Below are 21,162 nucleotides of genomic sequence, written 5' to 3'. Positions count from 1 at the left end.
ATTGTTGAAGTTTTGATAATTATAGTTGGTCGAGAATTAATCAGATATTTGATTGAATATAAGTGGATTATTGTTGGAAATGCCATACTTTTTTCTTCGTGAAGGATGATACTGGATAATGTATCAAAAAAATAAAAAAAATAAAGTAAGAATCGAACCCAACGCAACATTCTTATTTCGATTTGCCAGTGTACCTTAACCAGTGTACCAACTGAGTCAGTTAGCCAACGAAGGTTTGTTATCATGGTCTTTTGCGAACTGCGGAATGGGAGGAAGAATGGGATGGGAATCGGATGGGAATGGGATGGGAATGGGATGGGAATGGGATGGGAATGGGATGGGAATGGGATGGGAATGGGATGGGAATGGGATGGGAATGCGAATGAGATGGGAATCAGAAACGAAAAACTGTTTTCTATTGCTGGTTTACATACACGCACAGCTGCTTACTGCCGAACATCTTAGCCGTTGTTGTTTGTTAGGTTGGAATAAAATAATGTTTTTTTTTTAAATGCAGTTTCCTATTCTTAGTTTCACTATGACACTTGGTATGAATCTGCCGATCGTTAGTATGCATCTCACGGAAACGTTTGAGAACGCTGCACACGGTCGATTTGACCGTTTTTAACAATTTCGCAATTTTTGAACCAGACCACGTCGGGTTTTTGACGTCGGTTTCCAAAATTTATTTTCGTCACGCGGCTTCCATCACGTTTAGTTTTTTTTTGGAACAAAACGAAGAGTAATGAAATTTTTAGCACGGATAGAGGAAACATTCTAAAACAAAGTATTGTAAAAACATTCCAGATTCGACAACTAGGAGCGCCATGGTATAATAAACAATGCGTCCAGATTTAAGATGATCCATGCTTAAGGATTTTTATTAACAAAATTTTTGAATTTTCCTTTAGAAACGCAGGGAGGTTATCAGATGTCAAGTGAGATCACTTATTCATTTACTTTTATTTATTCTTTAAAACTTATTCTGGATTTTCACTTCATTTCCCAACACTTTTTCGAACTTTGACAATAATATCTTCCTTCTAGCGCCTGGACCGGGTTGTTCCGGATGTGGGTAAGTTGACCGCTGATTTCCGGATGTTTTCATCGTCGACCAACATGAACCTGACAAAGTTCCTTTTTCCAAGACTCTATAATCTCTCCGGTGACTCCCAGCTTTGGAGTGCGCAGGTATTCGCTGTGAGCGGCAACCTGAATACTAAATAGAACATTTAACACATGAAAACCAGCAATATTAGTTCGTGTCTAGATTAATTTGAATGCATCTAGTATACGTTTGGCCACCATTTCATCGCATCGTTCCGTAACCACACTTATTATTTCCTCTTCGGCGGTAAAGGCGGCCAATAAAATTAGTTTTTACTTAAATCAAGCAAATTGTTGCTAAGTAGAGTCTCGAGAATGTTGTGTGTATGCTAGCTAGTTACTTAAAACAAAAAGCTGAATCTAAATCTAAAATTAACAGATGAAGCATCTTTTTGGAAGCATTCACAATTCTGCCGCCCATTTAACGGGCGCCACACAAGAGAAAGAGATTTGATGTTTCGATCCAACTCGTACAATAGTAGGGAGGCCTACATGGCGGAAAATCTGGCAAACAAACCATTTCCATCAACCACCGTGAATAGTGGCCGGTCGCTTCTCGTCTCCCTGTTTGATCCGGGGGAGAGATTTTTGGGTCTCTCGGGCTGGTCGGAAAACCTGCCTGTATGAAATTGCTTGCATCCGAGAGGATTTTTTAGGGATTAGGAGAAGGAAAAAGGGAGGAAAACAACAATTTTTGGGGCAACCGATAAGGACATGAGAGCGCATGTGTGAGGTGGTAGTGGGCTCTATAGGGTGGGTGTTTTGATTTCGGGAATTGAATCAGTGAATCGGGATGGTTCGCCTCTGGTCAATTAGTCTTTCTGTTGGATTAAGGAACCATTTGGAGGTTTAATTGGCAGCATAGCCATCTGGTGCTGGTTAATTTTTTTTCTCTGTTGTTAAGATGAAGAATAAAACAAAAAGAAATCCTACATATTGTTTTGAGGACCTCACTATCGAAAGCTGTTAAAACTTTCGTGCCTGAATGCTGCATAATTATAGCTCTCTGTGGTTTAAAGCGTGCGTGTTGTTTCGAAATAAAGCGACAGTTGAACGAGCTTGGAAGTTGGAAGGGACAAGGCATGGATCAGAATTTTTATTTAGAAAGAGGTCAATTTAAATTGGCTCACGTTCGTTAAAGTTAATCTTCTTTATAAATCGTAGGACAATGTAGGAATAAATATTACGCTGTACTGTATTTATTTTGTTGGCTCTTTTTTATTGAACTTATTTTAATTGGTTGACAATATCTCAAATTTATCATGCACATTATCATTTATAAGAAACTAGCTGACCCGGTAAACTTCGTTTTACCTTCTAAAGTATAAATCGTAATAAATGTTTAATTTCATCTACACGTCCTTAACTGCACCGTGCCCACGAATAGATTCTTATGGAAATCGTAACAAATAAAGTTGAATTTGTATTGGGACCACCTTCCATAAAAAGTGAGATTCTTGAAACTATTATACAAACCATCTCTGACCCAAAAAACCCTCGGATACCAAATTTCACTTCATTCCGACCAACCATTCATACGTAATGTTGTTACAAAGAAAATGCCTCCATTTTTATATATGTAAGATGTCAACAGATAATTTTGTATGGGGACCCTCCTTTCATAAAAAGTGAGATTCTTGAAACTTTTATACAAACCATCTCCGACCCTCGGATACCAAATTTCACTTCATTCGGACCGACCATTCATACGTGATGCTGTTACAAAGAAAACTCCTTCATTTTTATATATAAGAAGATGTGAAGAAGAGATAACTTTGTATGGGGACCCCCCTTTAATAAAAGGTGAGATTCTTGAAACTATTATACAAACCATCTCTGACCCAAAAAACCCTCGGATACCAAATTTCACTTCTTTCCGACCGACCATTCATACGTGATGTTGTTACAAAGAAAATGCCTCCATTTTTATATATAAGATGTCAAGAGATCATTTTGTATGGGGACCCCCCTTTCATAAAAAGTGATATTCTTGAAACTATTATATAAACCATCTTTGACCCAAAAAACCCTCGGATACCAAATTTCACTTCATTCCGACCGACCATTCATACGTGATGTTGTTACAAAGAAAATGCCTCCATTTTTAAATATAAGATGAACCTTCCATGTGATAAGTTCACATTTCATTATGTTGATAAAATGTAAAAAAGTGATTTTTATGTTTCATCAATTCTATAATGTAGATGGTTTTGAAAATATCAATATATTTTTCATTGTTGTATATAAATGTATGTATTGTTGTATATGTATGTTTATATATTCAAACTGACACTGGGTCATTTGCCTCGAGCGTGCATTCAGTCAGTCAGTCAGTCAGTCAGTCAGTCAGTCAGTCAGTCAGTCAGTCAGTCAGTCAGTCAGTCAGTCAGTCAGTCAGTCAGTCAGTCAGTCAGTCAGTCAGTCAGTCAGTCAGTCAGTCAGTCAGTCAGTCAGTCAGTCAGTCAGTCAGTCAGTCAGTCAGTCAGTCAGTCAGTCAGTCAGTCAGTCAGTCAGTCAGTCAGTCAGTCAGTCAGTCAGTCAGTCAGTCAGTCAGTCAGTCAGTCAGTCAGTCAGTCAGTCAGTCAGTCAGTCAGTCAGTCAGTCAGTCAGTCAGTCAGTCAGTCAGTCAGTCAGTCAGTCAGTCAGTCAGTCAGTCAGTCAGTCAGTCAGTCAGTCAGTCAGTCAGTCAGTCAGTCAGTCAGTCAGTCAGTCAGTCAGTCAGTCAGTCAGTCAGTCAGTCAGTCAGTCAGTCAGTCAGTCAGTCAGTCAGTCAGTCAGTCAGTCAGTCAGTCAGTCAGTCAGTCAGTCAGTCAGTCAGTCAATCAGTCAGTCAGTCAGCATTAAAACGCTAATCGCTAGTGTAGGGACCACATGTATGTAGTTAATATAAAAACTCAAGTTTAAGGTTTTTTTCATTTTACATTTTTTGGATTTTAATAAAAATATGGGGAAGATTGTTTGGTGGTTATTATTTTTTTTTGATAATATTGTGTAATTCTCGAAAAGATTTCTCCACGATGTTCTTTCTAAGAATAAATGTTGCTGAATAATCTTCATTTATCTGGCTGTTATGTTTTCATACAATTTATTCTAAGTGTTTTGGCATTTTCCATAACATGTACTTGTTTTTCTTAGGGGTTGGAATGAGTATAGTATAATACTAAAAGCTTCAATTATGCGGAATGAACGAGTTACTTGATATTGCTGAGTTAATAAATACTGTAGTGTTTGGCTATACGATCTGGCAAACTCTGGTCAAATATAAGAAAATTGTGAGTAAAATGCTTCATCTCAATAGCTACACTTCATCTGGAGATATCTTATTTTCAGTTTGTACTTCCGCTGAATCGCTATTACTTTCTACAACTTTTTCCTTCTTCTGGTCCAGTTTAAGCTTGATCTCGCTGGAAACGTATTTATGAACTCCCCTTAAAATCCAGAGCTGGACGATGAAAACAACTGAAAGAAAATTATAACAAGTCGTGAGTGTTTATTAAGTTTGTGAATATTGTTTGATTTTTTTCAGAATCGGGGTTGACTAAATATTTTGATGGTGTAAAGCTGAGATATTATTTGCTTACCAATCAATAGCAAAGTTGCTACAAATAGTGCAACCATTCCTTTTTCCCGTCGTCTTTGAAACATCAACATTGCTAGATGATCGATCACGGTATAGAGGATCATAAGAATATTCAGCACGATGAAAAATATCCGACAAACATTGACACATCGTACCAGCAGCTTTTTGAAGGTAAAATAAAAAAGAGTCAAAATTTGGATGAGTTGTTACAAAAAAAAAACTAACAAATCTTATTCCGATGACCAAGACTGTACAAAAAAATAAACATAACGCTGCAACTAATAGTTCAAGGAATGGCATGAAATCGCTGTCTCCTCCTGTGATAAACGAAATTAATGAGAATCGGCTTAATTAATTTAATTATTCCTTCAAATAAAATTATCCCCTTACCTAGTGCCGAAAGTCCCTTTACGAGTTCCAAAATTGACAGTCCACTGCACACAGAGGCAAATATATAGCCGATTTTACGAAATCTTTCAAATTCGTTCATTTCGTCCGGTTAGATGGTTGGAATTTTTCAAACTGCAACCTAGCAGGAACAAAACATTGTAATACGGCTCGTCAAATCCCGGTTAATGCAGTGCAGTTGGATTTTTTGCGAGGTAGCGACAAAAAAAACACATTCCCCAAGAAAAGTAGTGAGGGGCCATTAATCAACCGGCTGAGCTGCTGGCTAGCTGACTGAGCTGGCACATGGTTCACATCCATCCTACTCACAAAAGGGATTTGTACTAATAACGACCGGCGGCGGACGAAAAGTACCCAGGCGGGTGGCTAATGGCCCACATGAATGAATGGATGCACGCCGTATGAACTGTTCTATAAAGTCGGCTGTCGGAGGCAAAAATCCAACAAGTGGCACCCGCACAAAAAACGGAATGGTGACGAATCTTTGATCTATTGGATGAGATTTGTTTTGGCGCGATACCATACCGATTTGAGGAGGTGTTACGTACAAACTTCGTTCTGTAGATTTTTGGAATGTCCGAAGTGAAACAACACAAGAGGGCTGTCTGGGAAAATTGTGGTTGAAATGTGAAGTACCTACTAATTTCAATTTGAAAACAGACCCATAAAATTAATTTGAATGTGAAAACAAAACCATAAATTTCGAAATTTATTGTGATTTACCGCGAGAAAATATATGTACGTACTTGAACATCAGGTGGTTTACTATAGTTCACATTTGGCTGAATAAAACGTACGTACGTTGCTAAAAAGTCTTATAAGTCCAGCCTGTTCCCTTAGACTCAGAAACTTCTGAATCGATTTGCATGAACTTGGAAGTCCTAAAAGGTGTAAGCGTCAGATAACACTTCCATCGAGGTTGTAGTGATTTGTCGCGGGTAATTGTAGTTTTCAAATATCGCAGTGAGGGAAAATGATGGGTGATGGTTTTCCCCAAATAATGTAGTCTTCAAAGCCGACGACAGCGCCACAAGCCACCAGTATGCAGCCACGAAGCTTCAACACCTGACAACCAGAGGGCCATTCACGGTAACCCGCGCTGCTTGGTAACCACCCGATCGGTAGCAACGCCCGAAAAGTTCACGAAGGCGAACGATCGTGTCCGCCATAATGGGAGAGCAACGACCTATACTCGCGGTTCAAGGCCGGTCAAAGGCGGCTTTCTGGTGCTGGCTGACTTCGAATAGTACCACGTCATTGTGAAGTACAAAGTGCACGACACATCCAGCACACAAAACCCATACCTGAGTGATAAAAGCCAGAAACCAGGACCCCTAAGTCCTAATGGTTTGGCCAAAAACCAACCATTTGGCGGGACAAAAGCCAACCTGGTCCCTTAACCCTGGTCCTGAATCGGCCTTGGTCTTTAGTTCCGGTCGTCACGAATAGCAGTTATCTTCCGGACGGTCACACGTTGAAGGTGGTTGTCGATTCCGCACTACGAACCCTTCGGATCGACCAACCAGCTCTCCAACCCGCTCATTCGTCCTCGCCGTGGAGATTCACGAAAGGAAAAATCCCGATTTCCGGCCGGAATTGAACCGACAGAGTAGTTGGTCGGTAGTAGCGTCACCATCGCCGTAGATCCTCCAGTTTCAACAGCGACAACCAGGGTTTGGCCCTAAAAGGTACCGTAACCATCTGGGGATTTTGTAGGTTGTGCAGATTACCGAAATAGAGTGGTAGTGGCATATTGTTAAATAAAATTTGAAAGTGCATAATTGGGGTTTTCCTGATCTCAGAGTTCGAACTTCCTGCGATTTCCTTTGGTAAGCGAGCCGCCCTGAGGCCTAATAAAGGGAGTCCCTGTAACGCCGGTGGGGTGGTAGGTTTTAAACTTACAAAGGTTTGAGAAACCCTTCCCTTTATGAACAAATAGTGTTCAGAACCCTCATTCGAAAGCCTCGTGAAGCTCACATTTACTCGTTATTATCAAAGGTGGTCATACCAGGGAATCGTTTCCACTATAGAATTTATTATTAAAGGCGATGTGAATAGTTTAGGAAGAAATAGTTTTCCAATAAGATATTTAAATTTATCATAGCTGTAGCGCAACATACTTAGTTTTTTGTACATCTACGCCTAAGTAAAATCTTGTTTGCATATAAGGTTCCTGACTACTTGAGGAACAAATAAGAAAAAAATAAATTCAATGTTCAGAAATTATCCTTTTTTATTGACTCTTCAATAGAACAGCCAATTGGAGACCACAATTATTTTTAATTGTCTGTTTTGGCTGCAGCGAACTCATCCTAACCTTAAGTCAAAACCCAAACCGGAAGAGTCATCCCACGACACTTCAAGGCTATAGCAAAGTCCCCAATCTGTGCCGACGACAACGACGGCTAGCAGAAACCGTGCCACTTGATTTAAAATATTTCAAAAATAGTATTTCCAATTGTAGAACCACCGAAGAGTTCACTTATTTATGTCATTTCTAGCACACCTAGCACAGGTTGATGGGAAAACACATTTTCCCACCCCGGTACTTCAACCTCTAGTTGACGGACTCTGTCCCCTTCACCGAAGGGGTTTGAGTTCGAGATTATGCCGGCGAAAAAATATGACGATCACTTTACACGGGACATTTGAACATGTACCTATATTCGCGATGAAACATTCCGCCGAAGCGCGAGAGAACGCGTGCTAGCGATTATTCATGTTTTTTTATACCAACTACTTATTGTGCTACAGGGAACAGGAGTATGCACATTTATCGGAATGTATACGTAGTACTTTTAGTAAGATGTGAAAGAATTGTTGAGAACCAGTCATGAAACAGAATTATCCATTAAGGGGGGGGGGGGGGGGGGGGTAGGGTCTAACGGGTAAAAAAAACACCATTTTTACGTTTTTTTTTCTAGAGCTATCGTTCAAACAAATGTATTCAAATTTTTTGCATTATATAAAGCATTGTTAAAAGAACATTTAGTAATTTTTTCGTAGAAAAATATTATAAAATGAGCCGGAGACGGAGCCCTTTCGGGGATGCCTTTTAAAAAACAGGATTAGCGGTGGACACTGTATCTCAGCACAGAATCATCTGAAGTCAAAAAATTAGAGCAAAATATTTTTAATAGAGGTTTTTCTGGACCCCAACGTTTTTATTTAACTTAAAAAATGTTTAATAAAGTTTTTGTGGCTGCTTGAAGTAAAAACTACGATTTTTAACGAACAAATCCGCCATTTTTTATCTGTAAAACCTCCCCAAAGTAAAAAAACAAAAAAAGAAAAACGTTGGGGTCTGGTATTTTATATGTAGAAAATATGTTCCAAAATTGAAAAGAATCGGATAAGTAGTTTTCAAATGACGATGTCCACGGACTTTAAAAATGTGCTTTCGAGAAAAACGCGTTTGAAGTTTCTGCTCTTGCTTTCTTGCAGTGTTAGATAGGAGGAGATAAAGGCCTATAATTTCTACAGTTTTGCTTCAATTGACTTGAAAATTTGACACAACATTCTTGAAATGTTTTACAATAAGAAAATAAAAAAATAAAATAATCGATTTTTTGAAAGTGTTAGACCCTACCCCCCCTCTTAAAGAATTCACTGTTTTTATTAATTTGGGTACGAATCAACAGATAACGTATTGATCCTAATGATACTTATTTAGAAATAACACATAGGAATCATTTTTGTTTGTTTCGCCGTTCTAATCAAAGGGCACTAGAAATCGAGAATCGGGAACGTAGGTGGAGATGGATTGGGCACACGCTGTGAAGAGATGAAAACGAGATTTGTAGAGGGGCGCTTGAATGGAATCCAGAAGGAGAGACAGACCCAGAATCTCGTGGCGGCGAAGCATACCGCGGAAATCCGAACTGTCGACGAGAACCTTGACTGGAACCAAGGGAAGACGCTGGCTCCGGGTTCCAGAACAATCCGGGATTGTCAGCAGTGGAGGTTTTTTACAACTTATCCGGTACAACTGTGTTTGATGTTTACTCTTGGGATCGAACTCACGGAAATCGACTCAGGAAGCAACTGACTTGCCAACCGAGCTATATCACAAGCCCAAGGAAATAAACTTAGTGCTATACTACACTCACGTGAAACATTTAAAATTCTCCTTCGAAAAGTATCCCTCCAAACGTCCAAGTTAAAGTGCTCGAAGTAACAGTTAAACGTCTCAACAACACCAATAAGAGCTGTATTAACCCAGTAATTGTTCTGGCGAAGAGGAACAAGGAGCTAGAAATTTCAGTTTCTCAATCCTGGAGGTCGCGCGCTGAGTTGAAATGAATCAAGTAGTGCGGTGCAGTCGGTTCTAGATGACAGTAGATCAACAACGTTAGTACCAGACAGAACGTCAGTGATTAATATCACCTTTGCGAATCCATCATTAAAAACTGACATGAATTTGAGAGTGTGTGACGATTATACACACAGCGATCACCAGGCGATACGCTATAGCGTAGGTGACCGAAATCCGGTGGCAGTAAGGCAATTGCCAGTTCATGAGCGGAGATGGAAGACTAAAGTAAGGATAAGGAAGTGTGCACCGAAGCTTTATACATACATGCAGGAAGCATCGCAGGTCCATAATGCTGAGCAGCTGACGAAAATGATGGTAGCGGTGTGCGACATGACCATGCCTAGAAGGAATGTACCGAAGTGGTGGCGACGACCAGCTTACTGGTGGACCTCAGAAATAGCTGAGCTTCGTACAAGCTGTCTAAAAGCCAGACGACGAGCTCAACGGACGAGAAACGAAGCCGATAGAGAAATGAGAGGTGCCATTTACCGAGCAGCCAGGGTGGCACTTAAGCGAGCTATTAAAACAAGCAAAGAGAACTGCTACAGAGCGTTATGCCAGAGCCTAGATGATAACCCATGGGGCCAAGCCCATAAAGTTGCACTGGTGAGATTCGGTGACCCAAGGCCGCTGACCGAAAAGTGTCCGGAAAAACTGAGAGAGATCGTTGCACATCTTTTCCCGCAGCATGGCCCGATGCAGTGGTCACTTACCCCGTACGACGCGGATGCCCATGACATCGAGCCAGCAACGAATGAGGAACTTGTAGCTATCGCTAAGAAACTTGCGGTGAATAAGGCCCCTGGTCCGGACGGAATCCCAAATGCAGAGCTGAAAGTCGCAGTACAGACCATTCCTGATACTTTCAGAGTGGTGCTACAAAAGTGCCTCGACGAGGGATCGTTTCCCAATTCGTGGAAAACTTCAAGGGCATCCATCATCATACAGACCCATTTGTCTGCTGGACACCCTTGGTAAGCTACTGGAGAGAACAATATTTAACAGACTTATTCTCAACACAGAAGGCGAAAGTGGACAGTCGGACAGACAGTTCGGTTTTCGGAAAGGGAGAATTACAGTGGACGCCATCCGAATGGTGACAGAGTACGCGAAGCGCACATATAAAAAGATGCGAACTGGGGTTCAACAATGCCAGCTGAGAAGCGATTGCCAAAGCGCTTCACAGGATGCGGGTTCTTAATACCCTCTGCAGGATAATAGGGAAGAAACTGGGTTACGATCTACTGCCCTAACATGGAGATTACTGATGGAGGACACACGACATCTTCCAAACAGCCGCTGAAACACCTTGGAGTAATGGTCGACAATCGCTTGAGTTTTGGTGCGCGTGATACTGTTGTGAAAGTGCATCGAAAGTCATAGCTTCATTGGCCTGAAGTATGCCGAACTGCCATGGTCCAAAGAGTACGGAAGAGCGGCCTGGAGCTCCGCGATAGAGGTAGAGCGTAACAGATCCAAATTATGGAGCACACATCGGCTGATAGCCATGCGAGTTTCCTGTGCATACAGAACCATATCACCAGATGCAGCTTTTGTCATCGACATAACTCTGGCGGAGGATATGGAGTGTTACAAAGCAAGAGCTATTAGAGGAGTGCGTAAAATTCAACGAGCGGTGTCAATGCCCAAGTGGCAGGAGCAATGGGACGCATCGAACAACGCAAGATGGACGCATAGGCTAATCCCGCGACTTTCAGACTGGGTAAATCGGAATGTGAGAGGTCAACTTCTATCTGACGCAGTTCCTTTCGGGTCAAGGGTGCTTTAAGCAATACCTTCATCGGTTTAAGCTTAGCAGTTCTCATTGCCCGGAATGCGTAGATACGGAGGAATTGGCAGAACATGCTATCTTTATCTGCCAAAGGGTCATTTCAAGGTGTCAACAACTTCAAAATTTTAACGCTGAAAATATTGTAAGTGGAATGTGTCGGGACGAACAATCGTGGAGTGCTATAGTTGACGAAACCTTACAAATTGAACACTACGTGCTCTAGTGTCTCAGCTATGTCACCGCAGGTTGGACAGAATGGTGAGGCCACGTGTCCAAGCCGATGGTGGTACTGCATGAAGCATTCGTGACCAGTCAAGAACTGTGTCATGCAGAAATCCACCTCTCCATGTTTCCGATCCATCGAAAGTCTGACGTTAGGGATCAAGCGATGGTTCCACCGGTCGCGTTCCGAGCTGTCGCGCTGGTGCTTCCTGCTGGTCATCGAGGCCTCTCTGGCACATCGGGCATGAGCCTGTGCTCGTAGCTGAAGATATCTTCCCCTTTTTTTTTGCTAGAAGATGTTCTCCTCAACACCAGCTGTCGGCTTCAATCATTCAAAATCAATAACGTAAATGAGTATGCGTGCCTCGTCCTTTTCATGCATCGTGTAGTAACCGCATGTTGAGAGAGTTCGTTCGCAGCAGCAAACGAATAGTGTCTATCGGAGCAGATCCTCTTCATGAGGGCAGGTTTGAATGAAGTTATACGTATCGTCTTCTGTCTTGCTGTGCGAGGCCTCAGGACGTGCTATTTAAATGCCTCTGAGGAGGAAATGTGCGATGATATCAATCACTGGTGTCGATATCGATTAGGTGGCAGCGGCTATCGAAGCTGGGCAGGCGAAACGGGTCTTGCCAACTCAGATGTCGGAGAGCGTATCGTATAAAGTGGTGCTGGATAGCCTCGATGCGTTTGGAGCCATTTTGATGATAGAGACACCGAACCTCTGAGGCGTACTCTAGAAGTGACCGAACCATTCTGCAGTAAAGGCTCTTCAAGCAGTAGATGTCTCGGAACTCTTTGGTCGTGTATATTTAAGACCCAAGCTATGACCGTGACGAGCTATGGAGAATCATGGACGATAACGGCTTTTCCGGGAAGCTGGCCAGACTGATCAAGGCGACGATGGATGGAACGCAGTGCTGTGTGTGGATTTCAGGTGAATTGTCGAGTCATTCGAATGGCTGAGGGGCTTTCGACAAGGTGATGGTCTATCTGGCATGATGTTCAACGTCACGCGAAGGGGTTATTCAACGAGCGGTGGGCGAATTTGGGCACGACTTTCAACAGATCCAGTCAACATATCTGCTTTGCCGACGACATTGATATAGTCAGCAGATCATCTACGGCGGTGGAGGAAATCTATAGCAAACTGAAACGCGAAGCAGTTAGGATTAGGTTAATGATTTATTCGTCCAAGACGAAGTATATTCTGGTCTGTCCGGTCCAGTCCAGTAATATCAAGGCCATGATCGACAGCGACGAGCTGAAGATAGTCGAAGACTTTGTCTAGCTCGGCTCACTGGTGACCGCAGACAATGGCACTAGCCGTGAGATCCGGCGGCGAATGATCAGCGGAATTCGTGCCTACTATGGACTTCACAAGCAATTGTGGTCTGGAAGACTGCAATCTGCAACCTGTACATGAGGCTCATTAGACCGATTGTCCTCTACGGGCACGAGACATGGATATTGCTCGAGGAGGACCTGCGTACACTAGGAGTATTCGAGCGACGAGTGTTAAGAACCATCTTTGGCAGCGTGTAGGAGATCGGCGAAGATGGTGGCGAAGACTGGACGGATACGCTTGGCAGAACATATTGAGAGAATGCTGGACAACTGTTCTGCAAACCAGGTGTTCGCTGTCAAACCGGTAGGAAAGAGACAAGCGGGGGCACAACGAGCGAGGCGGTTAGACCAAGTGAGCGGGATCTGTCGAATATGGGATGTCCAGAAATTTAAGATCGGCTGCCATGGACCGATTGAATTTTAGGAATTGTGATCATCAAGTTATGTCGTGAGACGGAGTACTAAAGAAATAATAAAAATAATCTTGCATTTTTAATTAAAGTCGATCGAGCCGAAAGAAACGGAAGGCTCTTTAGGTACCATAAGTTTTGCTAACAGATCTTTAGAGCGAGTTAGATATTTTTCACAGTAAAACTATTAACCCGATAGATTTTTATTTTGATCTGTTTGTTTGGTGTCATTGATTATGAGGGTTAGTTCAAGCACCCAGATGTTAAAACAATTTGGTTTATATTTTTACAGAATTTCAATCAAACGATGCACACATAATGAAAAACATTTTCAACCGTCGAAAGTTCAAAGATGTTTTACTTTGTGTGTGCCCTTCAAGACTATAAACACACTGACAACTACGAACATCGGTTGGGCAGTTTGCATTTGTCTGGCGGTTCAACCGAGTCTTGCGCCGAATCCAAATTCGGAATTCGATTGCGCACATACAGTCCCGCACCTGTGGGAGAAAAACCGCGAGGATCCATACGAACGTATGTGTGTTTTGCGTATTCCGCGCGAAATCCGCAACTTGATTCATAAAACAATCCCACCGGGCGGATCACACGAGCAGTAGTGAACGATCCGTTCGGTTGACCGTTTGGGCCAAAAGAAAGCCAGTCAAAGAAGAATCGTGCGTGTTCCGAGAGTTCCATCTGAAGGGAGGGTTCAAGAGTTCCTCCGAGAACGATCTGCATTTAGTGTCTCCGCGCCAGGTTCCCCAAACAGAAGGTCCCGTTCGGTTTTAAATTTTGAGCACGGTTCGTGATAAAACTAGGTAGGTTGAAGGGTTTTCTGGGCTTAAATTGGATTAACTGTTGTTGAGGAATACCAAATCATGCGTCTCCATCCACGGAAAAAGTGAAAGAGTGAAACAAAGTGACGTAACTGTTTTTGTGAAAAATTTATTCAAGTTCAAGGTTGTTCAAAAATCTCCTCCGGTTAGAAACCAGAAAGTGAAACTTCCGGTCATCCCGAAACGAACTGGTTAACGCTGTCAAGTCGACGCAGGAAAAAGAAACACATTAGCAATAATTCACCCGAAACCCGGATCAGTTGGTTCATTCAGGGCCATTTGAATGGAATGCTCTAAACGGCGGCGGCTGCGGTTGTAAAAAGTTGTTTCAAATCACCCTGGAGATGCCCAAAACGCGATATCGATTAATCTTTCATCGGACGCTAGAAGATCATTTGGGAGTTTTTCCTCGTTTGGAACATCACAAGTGGAACGTTGGACATAAATTTGGCAGCTGTAAAAATATTCGCGTTTTCCGTCAATGCTCCGGTTTTGCGCCACTGGGAAATTTTTTTCGATCACCAAAATAAGAAAAACTGAAGAAAAAATCTCAAAAAAGTGGAAAACTTATGTATGACGATATTCAGAGACCGGATGATCCAATCGGTTCGACTGACTGTGAAAAAAAATGTGCGGGGTAATGTAACTTCGGATTGGTGTCCCCCACACTACATATTCGACTACGGGGGTGATTTGCAATGTTTGTAACAAACATTCTCGGTGACGATGCCTGTGAACGGGAATTGTGTGACGAAAATAACGTTCTCGCTTCACCTGGGAAAAGGTGACCGGATGGATATTTTCTGCCGTTTTTGCTGCAGTCAGTGAGCCCTGACGGAAACTGTTATGAATTTTGAAAGTGGATGAACAAATCACGGATTTTTTAAGCTATATGACGACGGCACACTGCATTCAAGTGACATTTTGGAATTTATTAGGATGGAGACGCATGAGTTGTGACAGAAGATTCTGAAGTGATATTTGTTTAGACTATGGGTTTTATTGTTTGTTTTGGTTATGCGGTTTCTGCTAATAATGTTGACATATTGTATGAAATACTTAAATCTAGTCTTTTTTGGTTATTTGGTTCGTTTAGACCCTGATTAGTTGGGCTTTCAATTTTACTTTTCAACAAAAAAAAGCTTATAGTTTACCAAAGTATGAATAACCAAAGTATGAAAATCATTGAGTTATTTACTATGTATCTCTCAAGCATTCAAAGAACGAGTTTTTAACAAAATTAAAAATGTACTTTAAAAAAGCAGGTAAACTTTTAAACTGCAAAATGTGTCTAAAATAGCTGGTAGGGTTTCTAAACATCAAATAGCCAAACTGTTTATTCGTTAAACAGGCAGAAGAAACTTAAAAATATACAGATTATGCTGCACTTTAAAATGAAATGTAGAGGTTACCTTTTTGTTGGAAAATTGTCTCTATTTTGGCCTCATATGCTTAAATTCATTACGAGCGAAGGGTTACGAATTTTGTATTTGCTTCAACTTCTTAGCTTCTCAATTCTTCGATTTTTTTTGGGTTTTGATGCGATGAAAAATTAGCAATAATAAAGTAAGTGGATGAGATTTGAAAACAAAAATACTTAAACATTTTGTTAGTTAGACACATGTAGTATATTTTTTATTCGTCTGGATAAGAGAAAACATGAAGATTGCCAAAAATAATAGATTTCCAATTTTTTTAGCATGATTTAAAAAAAAAAAAATTTTTTACGAGTCTTCCAAATAGTAATATACAGGTTGAGTCTTTAAGTGGTAATGTAAATAATTCAAGGTTTTAAAATGTGTGGCATATTTCAATTTTTTTTCTATTGTTATTTAGTATTTTAGTAAAATTTTATGACTATCATATATTTTTGAAGAAAATTAACTCTTCTTTGGAATACTACCGATTCCAAGAACACGAATCAGTATGGTCTTCTAAACCATAGATTGCAGTTTCAGAACTGCCTGCTGGGCGGTTTTTTTTACTAGGTTATCCCATACTTTTTCTCTTAAATCTAAAATTTTCATGATAAATTGATAGATACCTTCTTCAGATTATATTTAAACTTCTATCATTTTTAACGAATAAACAGTTTGGCTATTTGCTGTTTAGAAACCCTACCAGCTATTTTAGGCAATTTTGCAGTTTAAAAGTGTACTTCTATTATATTCTATTTTGTTTATTTAAAAAGGGCTTCAAATTTAGTCATTAAACTGAGTCGATCAGAAGTCCTTTTTGAATTTTTCAACCCTTGGGGTCTAAAAAGCTACGTTTTGGTTCAAAACCCCCCAATGATTTTTTTTTTTCAGACGTAATGTTTAGATGAGTAATTTCGAACTTTTGTGTTTGTTTAGGAAACTTGAATACTTTGTTGGGAAAATTCAACATAATTTTTGTTTTTTTCTGTGAAATCGAGCTTATGGTTTTGTGCCAATTTATACATTAATCAAAGATTTTTTTCTGCTGAACTGCTTTGTTGAAGACCGTTACTTCGTATCTTAATAGGCAAAAAAGTGATTTGCTGTTGAAAGGGATATGTCTTTTGGCATTAAAAAAAAAATCAATTCAACTGACATCAATACGGGTGCCTTGCGAGATTTAACATGACTAATTTTCAAGAAATATCTCGCTAGAAACAAGCAGTTATGTCAGTTGAATCGGTTAAATTGATTGTTTTTGATCGCCATACACAAAAGCTAATAACTTTTTTGCCTAAAAAGATACGAAGTTACGGTCTGCGACAAATTTGTTAAGCGAAAAATTTTCTTAAGAGAATTTGAAATTTTCATAAAATCCATAATCAGGTTCGGTTCCATAGAACAAACACAAATGGTGTTGATTTTTCCAAACAAAATATTCAATTTTCCCATACAAACATTAAAGTTCAAATTTACCCATATAAACCTTCAAAATTTCTGCAAAAATCATTTATAAGATTTGAACCAAAACCAAGCTTTTTCGTCCCCAGGGTTTGAGAATTCAAAAATGAGCCCAAATCTTCTCAGTCTATTGGTCATTCGTCCTCTAACAATTAAAGTTTTTTTTTTAAAGTTTTTCTTCCTTAAGTGTTGTTAGAGTCAACTGAATCCATCAGTCCAATCTTATTATGGGCTAGCATAATCGAGTTTTTACAGTTTTTATCCCTTTATGCTCATTTGTGGAAAATTTGCACTATTTGTCATTTTTAATAAAAATTGGTATCTCGTCCCCAACATTAAATTTCAATCGTTGTTTTTTTAATTGAGTTAAAGTAGAATTTTGTAAAGAAAATTACCCAATACTGGAACTAAACAGGATATTAATAATGTACATTGGAGTCTCAAAATGTATATCGCTTTTTAAAATTTCCTTTTTGAATGAATCTTTTAAAGTCGATTCGGTTTGAGGGCAAAATTAATGAGTTTTATCGAAAAACGATGCTCTATATTTGGACGGGGATCGACAAGGACCGAACTGAACGTTATGAACTCGATTTAGAGATAATTGAGCTCAAAGTTCTTAGCCCTACCAATAAGATAACTTCTTGAATTATTTTACCAACAAATTTTGACTCTTTCGAAGGCATTGAGGCTATAGGTACTGGTTAATAAATGATACTCAGTGTGGTAGCAAATTGGATTTTAATAACGATATGTTTGAAATCAGTTCCCTCTGGTCTAACCAAATTACTGAAAAATCTGCCGTGCTATATTATTTGACTGGGCAATCTGTTCTAAACTTAGGAGATTACTAATAAGCGCTTTATATGCTGCACCAAACGAGTATGACTGGTGGTTAAAAAATGCCGTGAACCGAGCCATACAAATTTTCCAATTTCTAAATGAGAAATATTTTTGATTTTAACCTACCAGTTGTGTCAGATCACTTTGGCGCAACGCAATTTTGCCATTTCCACTGCCTCCAATAATGATTTTTTTTTTCAATAAAATCTTTAAAAATTGGAAAACAGTTCTGATCTTGAAAAAGTAGGTAGTTCAACAATTCGCACTTTCACGCTGCAATAGATAACTCAATTTTTCAATTTTGCGTTCAGTTCGGTCTGGTTGAACTCCGACCAACTGTTTAATTGTTAAAAAAATACGAGTTTTAATATTTCTTTTATTTTAAATTGAATAAAGATTGCAACTATCCATCCCAAAAATATATTAAAATCTAGCAATAGGTACAGAAATATAGAAGTGTATTTTTCGGAAGTTGATGTAAAACATTTAAACTTCTTTGGTTGCGAGAGCCTTAATGATAAAAAATGACAGTGACAAAATGATAAAAAATGATGATATTTTTAAAGTTAAAGCAGACTTGATTTAGGATGCCCTTACGCTTGGCAAAAACTAAGCAAAATCCAAAGACAAACGGTCTATTGCCAAATTTTGTTAGTTCTCGTTTCTCAGTTTATTTATAATGATCAAAACTGTAGCTAATAGCTTAACTCATAGCTAAGACACCTTAGGGATCAAGTATCCAATACTTCTCTCCACGAGGGGATGAATAATACGAGATTGTTAAAATCTCCGAAAAACAAAAAGAAAAACTACCCTACACTTCTTAATATTTTGATGAATAATTTCCAGTTTGAAGTGATCTAGAAATCGAAAGGTATCCGTCGTCGAGTTTTTCTAATTTTAAGCCAAGGGTTTTTGGTCTCGTTAGAGTATAAAGGAAAGAATTGTTACGTTGCAATATCATTGCATATTTACTGAGTTTTTTTTTTTATCATATTGCATATCTAAATTTTACCACAAAACTTTTGAGTCGATTATACATGGATAGCTACAAGCTTGTAGACATTTGGTTCAGATAACCATAAATTTCGCGTTCCAAAATAAAAAGCTGCTTGAATACCAATAATAGCTGCTTGAATAATTTTTAAAAGGGGGGGGGGGGGGGTGTTGATGATTCGATGAATTTTGGTATATTGAGTAAAGTTCGATTTCCATCTCGGAATGTACTGGGTGTCAAAAGTAAATCTTAAGTAGTGTACGTTTATATTCAGTCTGTAGAGCCGAATTCGGGCTAGAACGGTATATGTCTCTTCAGTTTTTCTTTGTACTTTTTTGGAAAATTTCACTCTGACATTTGTTTTTAAATAGTAAAGCGCACACGTCAAAGGCAATCATAATTAAAACCGAAATCAAAGACAATGATGGGGCGCTGGATTTTTTTTTGCGCCCTCCCACGAAAAACGGGGCTGCTCAGTAAAAAGAATATTTGTTTACCTTAATCGATTCAACCAAGTTTACGTTATCCGGACCAACCGGACCAAATGGTGCAAAATAAACACATTTTGCATGGTTTTCGCTGATTTTTTTTCTTTTTTGGAAAAATGAACTTGAATGTTTAACTTCAACCAGGCGTATGGTGACGTTTGCGTTTGATTGTTTTAAGTCTGATTGAATTACCCTGGATGGGTATTTTTAGTTGCTTCATTTTGCCTGGCCGCAAATTTGCTACTAATTATAGATGAAGTTATCAAAATCCAAACATGTTCATTTAATTATACAACAATCAATCCGGTTTCGACTGAGAATAATAGAAACCGCATGTCATAAATCTAAAAACATACCACAAGGTTAGGTTAAGCATTTCGAAATATTATTCAAACAAAACCGACTTTGTCTGGTATTGTCTTTCTTGCGTAATGGACATTTCGGGCATATTTTGTCTGACCTTAGCGGAGGGATATTTGTCAATTTTTTTCAGACAACACAGCTAAACACCTTAAATTTTGACGATTTGATGGTCACTAAAATCCGTCAGCACCCGCAGCAGTTGCTCGAGTAAACAAAACGCTAGACGGTCACCGCAAAATTCAACGACCCATCTCAACAGGTTCCCATTTGAGGCATTCCTCAGCATCTCTTCTACGAAAGTATGATGACCGGGGTCGATAGTTTTTCTTCGCCGCTAACTGGCAGGTTGACTGAGTTGCACTACATATTGGGTGCGGGGGTGGATAAATGGGGCTAGGTTAGAGAGGTGCTCGGAAAACTATTCTTAGCATCTCATTTTACAGGACGGTTTTCGAACCCCAGCATCTCTCACTCAAGTGCGGTTTGACCTGATTCCTTCTCTGGTGATGAATGGTGATCGCCGGCTGCTGGCTTGAGCTGATTCGTAAGTTGATGTTGTCTGTTTTGAATTGGAATTGGCGACGACTAAATCTATACGAAAGTCGTCTACATTTTATTTGAAAATTTGTTCACGAAGTCATACTTCAAACTTTAAGTTTATATCGGGTAAAATTGTAATTAGTTGTGCTTTTTAAGCTTTAAAGATATAATTAACGTAAATTATCACGTAATATCCAAAACCGAGCACAAATTTCTATGAACTGGCAATTATCGTCGAATTCTGCGTTGATGGCTAAAAGAGGTTGTTTTTCTGGGGTTACCAGAAAACAGCCTACTATTTAGAAGTTCTCATCGCTCGCAAGCTGAGGTTATCATCCACTAGAATCAACGTAAGGTTCGATTTGTCATCGATTCTGGTGCCACTCAACAAATGGTGCGAGATCACAGCCTGTTGGTTGATGTCAAGAGCCTGGCAGAGCCATATGTCATCAACACAGCTAAGACTGGCGTGTTTGAGAGCCAAGCGAGCTGGAACAATGCATCTGAGCAGTGTAATTGGAAAGTCCATTGTTCCAATTATACTGTACAATGTACTTGTGATTCCAGAGCTCGACGAAACCCTTCTTTCGGTCAGAACCAGGAACTAAAACCAGGAAAAGGGTTACTTTTAGCGGGAAGCAAGTCAAGTTTGAGTTTTCAGGGGAGGTTTTTGTCCAAGGAAAACTCCTGAACCGCTTGGATTCGTTTTGGAGCCCTAAAATCAGGCGGGAGGCTTTGCTTGGAAGTTAGCCAGTAGCCAAATAATGGCATATGTGATTCGGACATATTGGCTTAGGAGCGTTGCAGTGAATGGTCCGGAACAATACGGTAGAGGGTATCTGCCATATTCCAGCTAAGGTGGAGAAACAAGCTGTCTGCGAAAGCTGTTTGGCAGGTAGACAAGCAGCCAACAGTCTTCACAAAGTCGAGCTGCCTAAGTCGGGTAGACCATTAGAGCTTGTGCACTCGGACGTGTGTGGGTATATGGAGGTGCCGACGTTTGACGGATTCCGTTATCTCGTCACGTTCATTGAC

General features: G+C 39.9%; 2 protein-coding genes across 2 annotated transcripts in view; one reads left to right on the top strand and one right to left on the bottom strand.

Moving 5' to 3' along the window:
* Positions 1 to 4,292: 4,292 nt before the first annotated feature.
* Positions 4,293 to 5,186, bottom strand: LOC129756587 (uncharacterized). The gene is made up of 4 exons (XM_055753497.1): positions 5,078 to 5,186; positions 4,913 to 5,004; positions 4,689 to 4,848; positions 4,293 to 4,566 (listed from the first exon to the last, which is right to left on the bottom strand). Exons 1-4 carry the CDS (start codon positions 5,175 to 5,177, stop codon positions 4,406 to 4,408), a joined length of 513 nt encoding a protein of 170 aa, XP_055609472.1. The 5' UTR covers positions 5,178 to 5,186; the 3' UTR covers positions 4,293 to 4,405.
* An 8,587-nt stretch (positions 5,187 to 13,773) lies between these two features.
* Positions 13,774 to 21,162, top strand: part of LOC129756585 (uncharacterized) — a 45,930-nt gene continuing 38,541 nt past the window's right edge. The window contains exon 1 of the mRNA XM_055753495.1: positions 13,774 to 13,999. The gene's annotated coding sequence lies outside the window, so the exon portion shown is untranslated. The remainder of the gene's footprint in view (positions 14,000 to 21,162) is intronic.

This window comes from Uranotaenia lowii, chromosome 3, assembly GCF_029784155.1.
Source record: "Uranotaenia lowii strain MFRU-FL chromosome 3, ASM2978415v1, whole genome shotgun sequence".
Lineage (NCBI taxonomy): Eukaryota > Metazoa > Arthropoda > Insecta > Diptera > Culicidae > Uranotaenia > Uranotaenia lowii.
The sequence above is the reverse complement of the archived record's forward strand: the minus strand, read 5'-3'. Positions and strand labels throughout refer to the sequence as shown.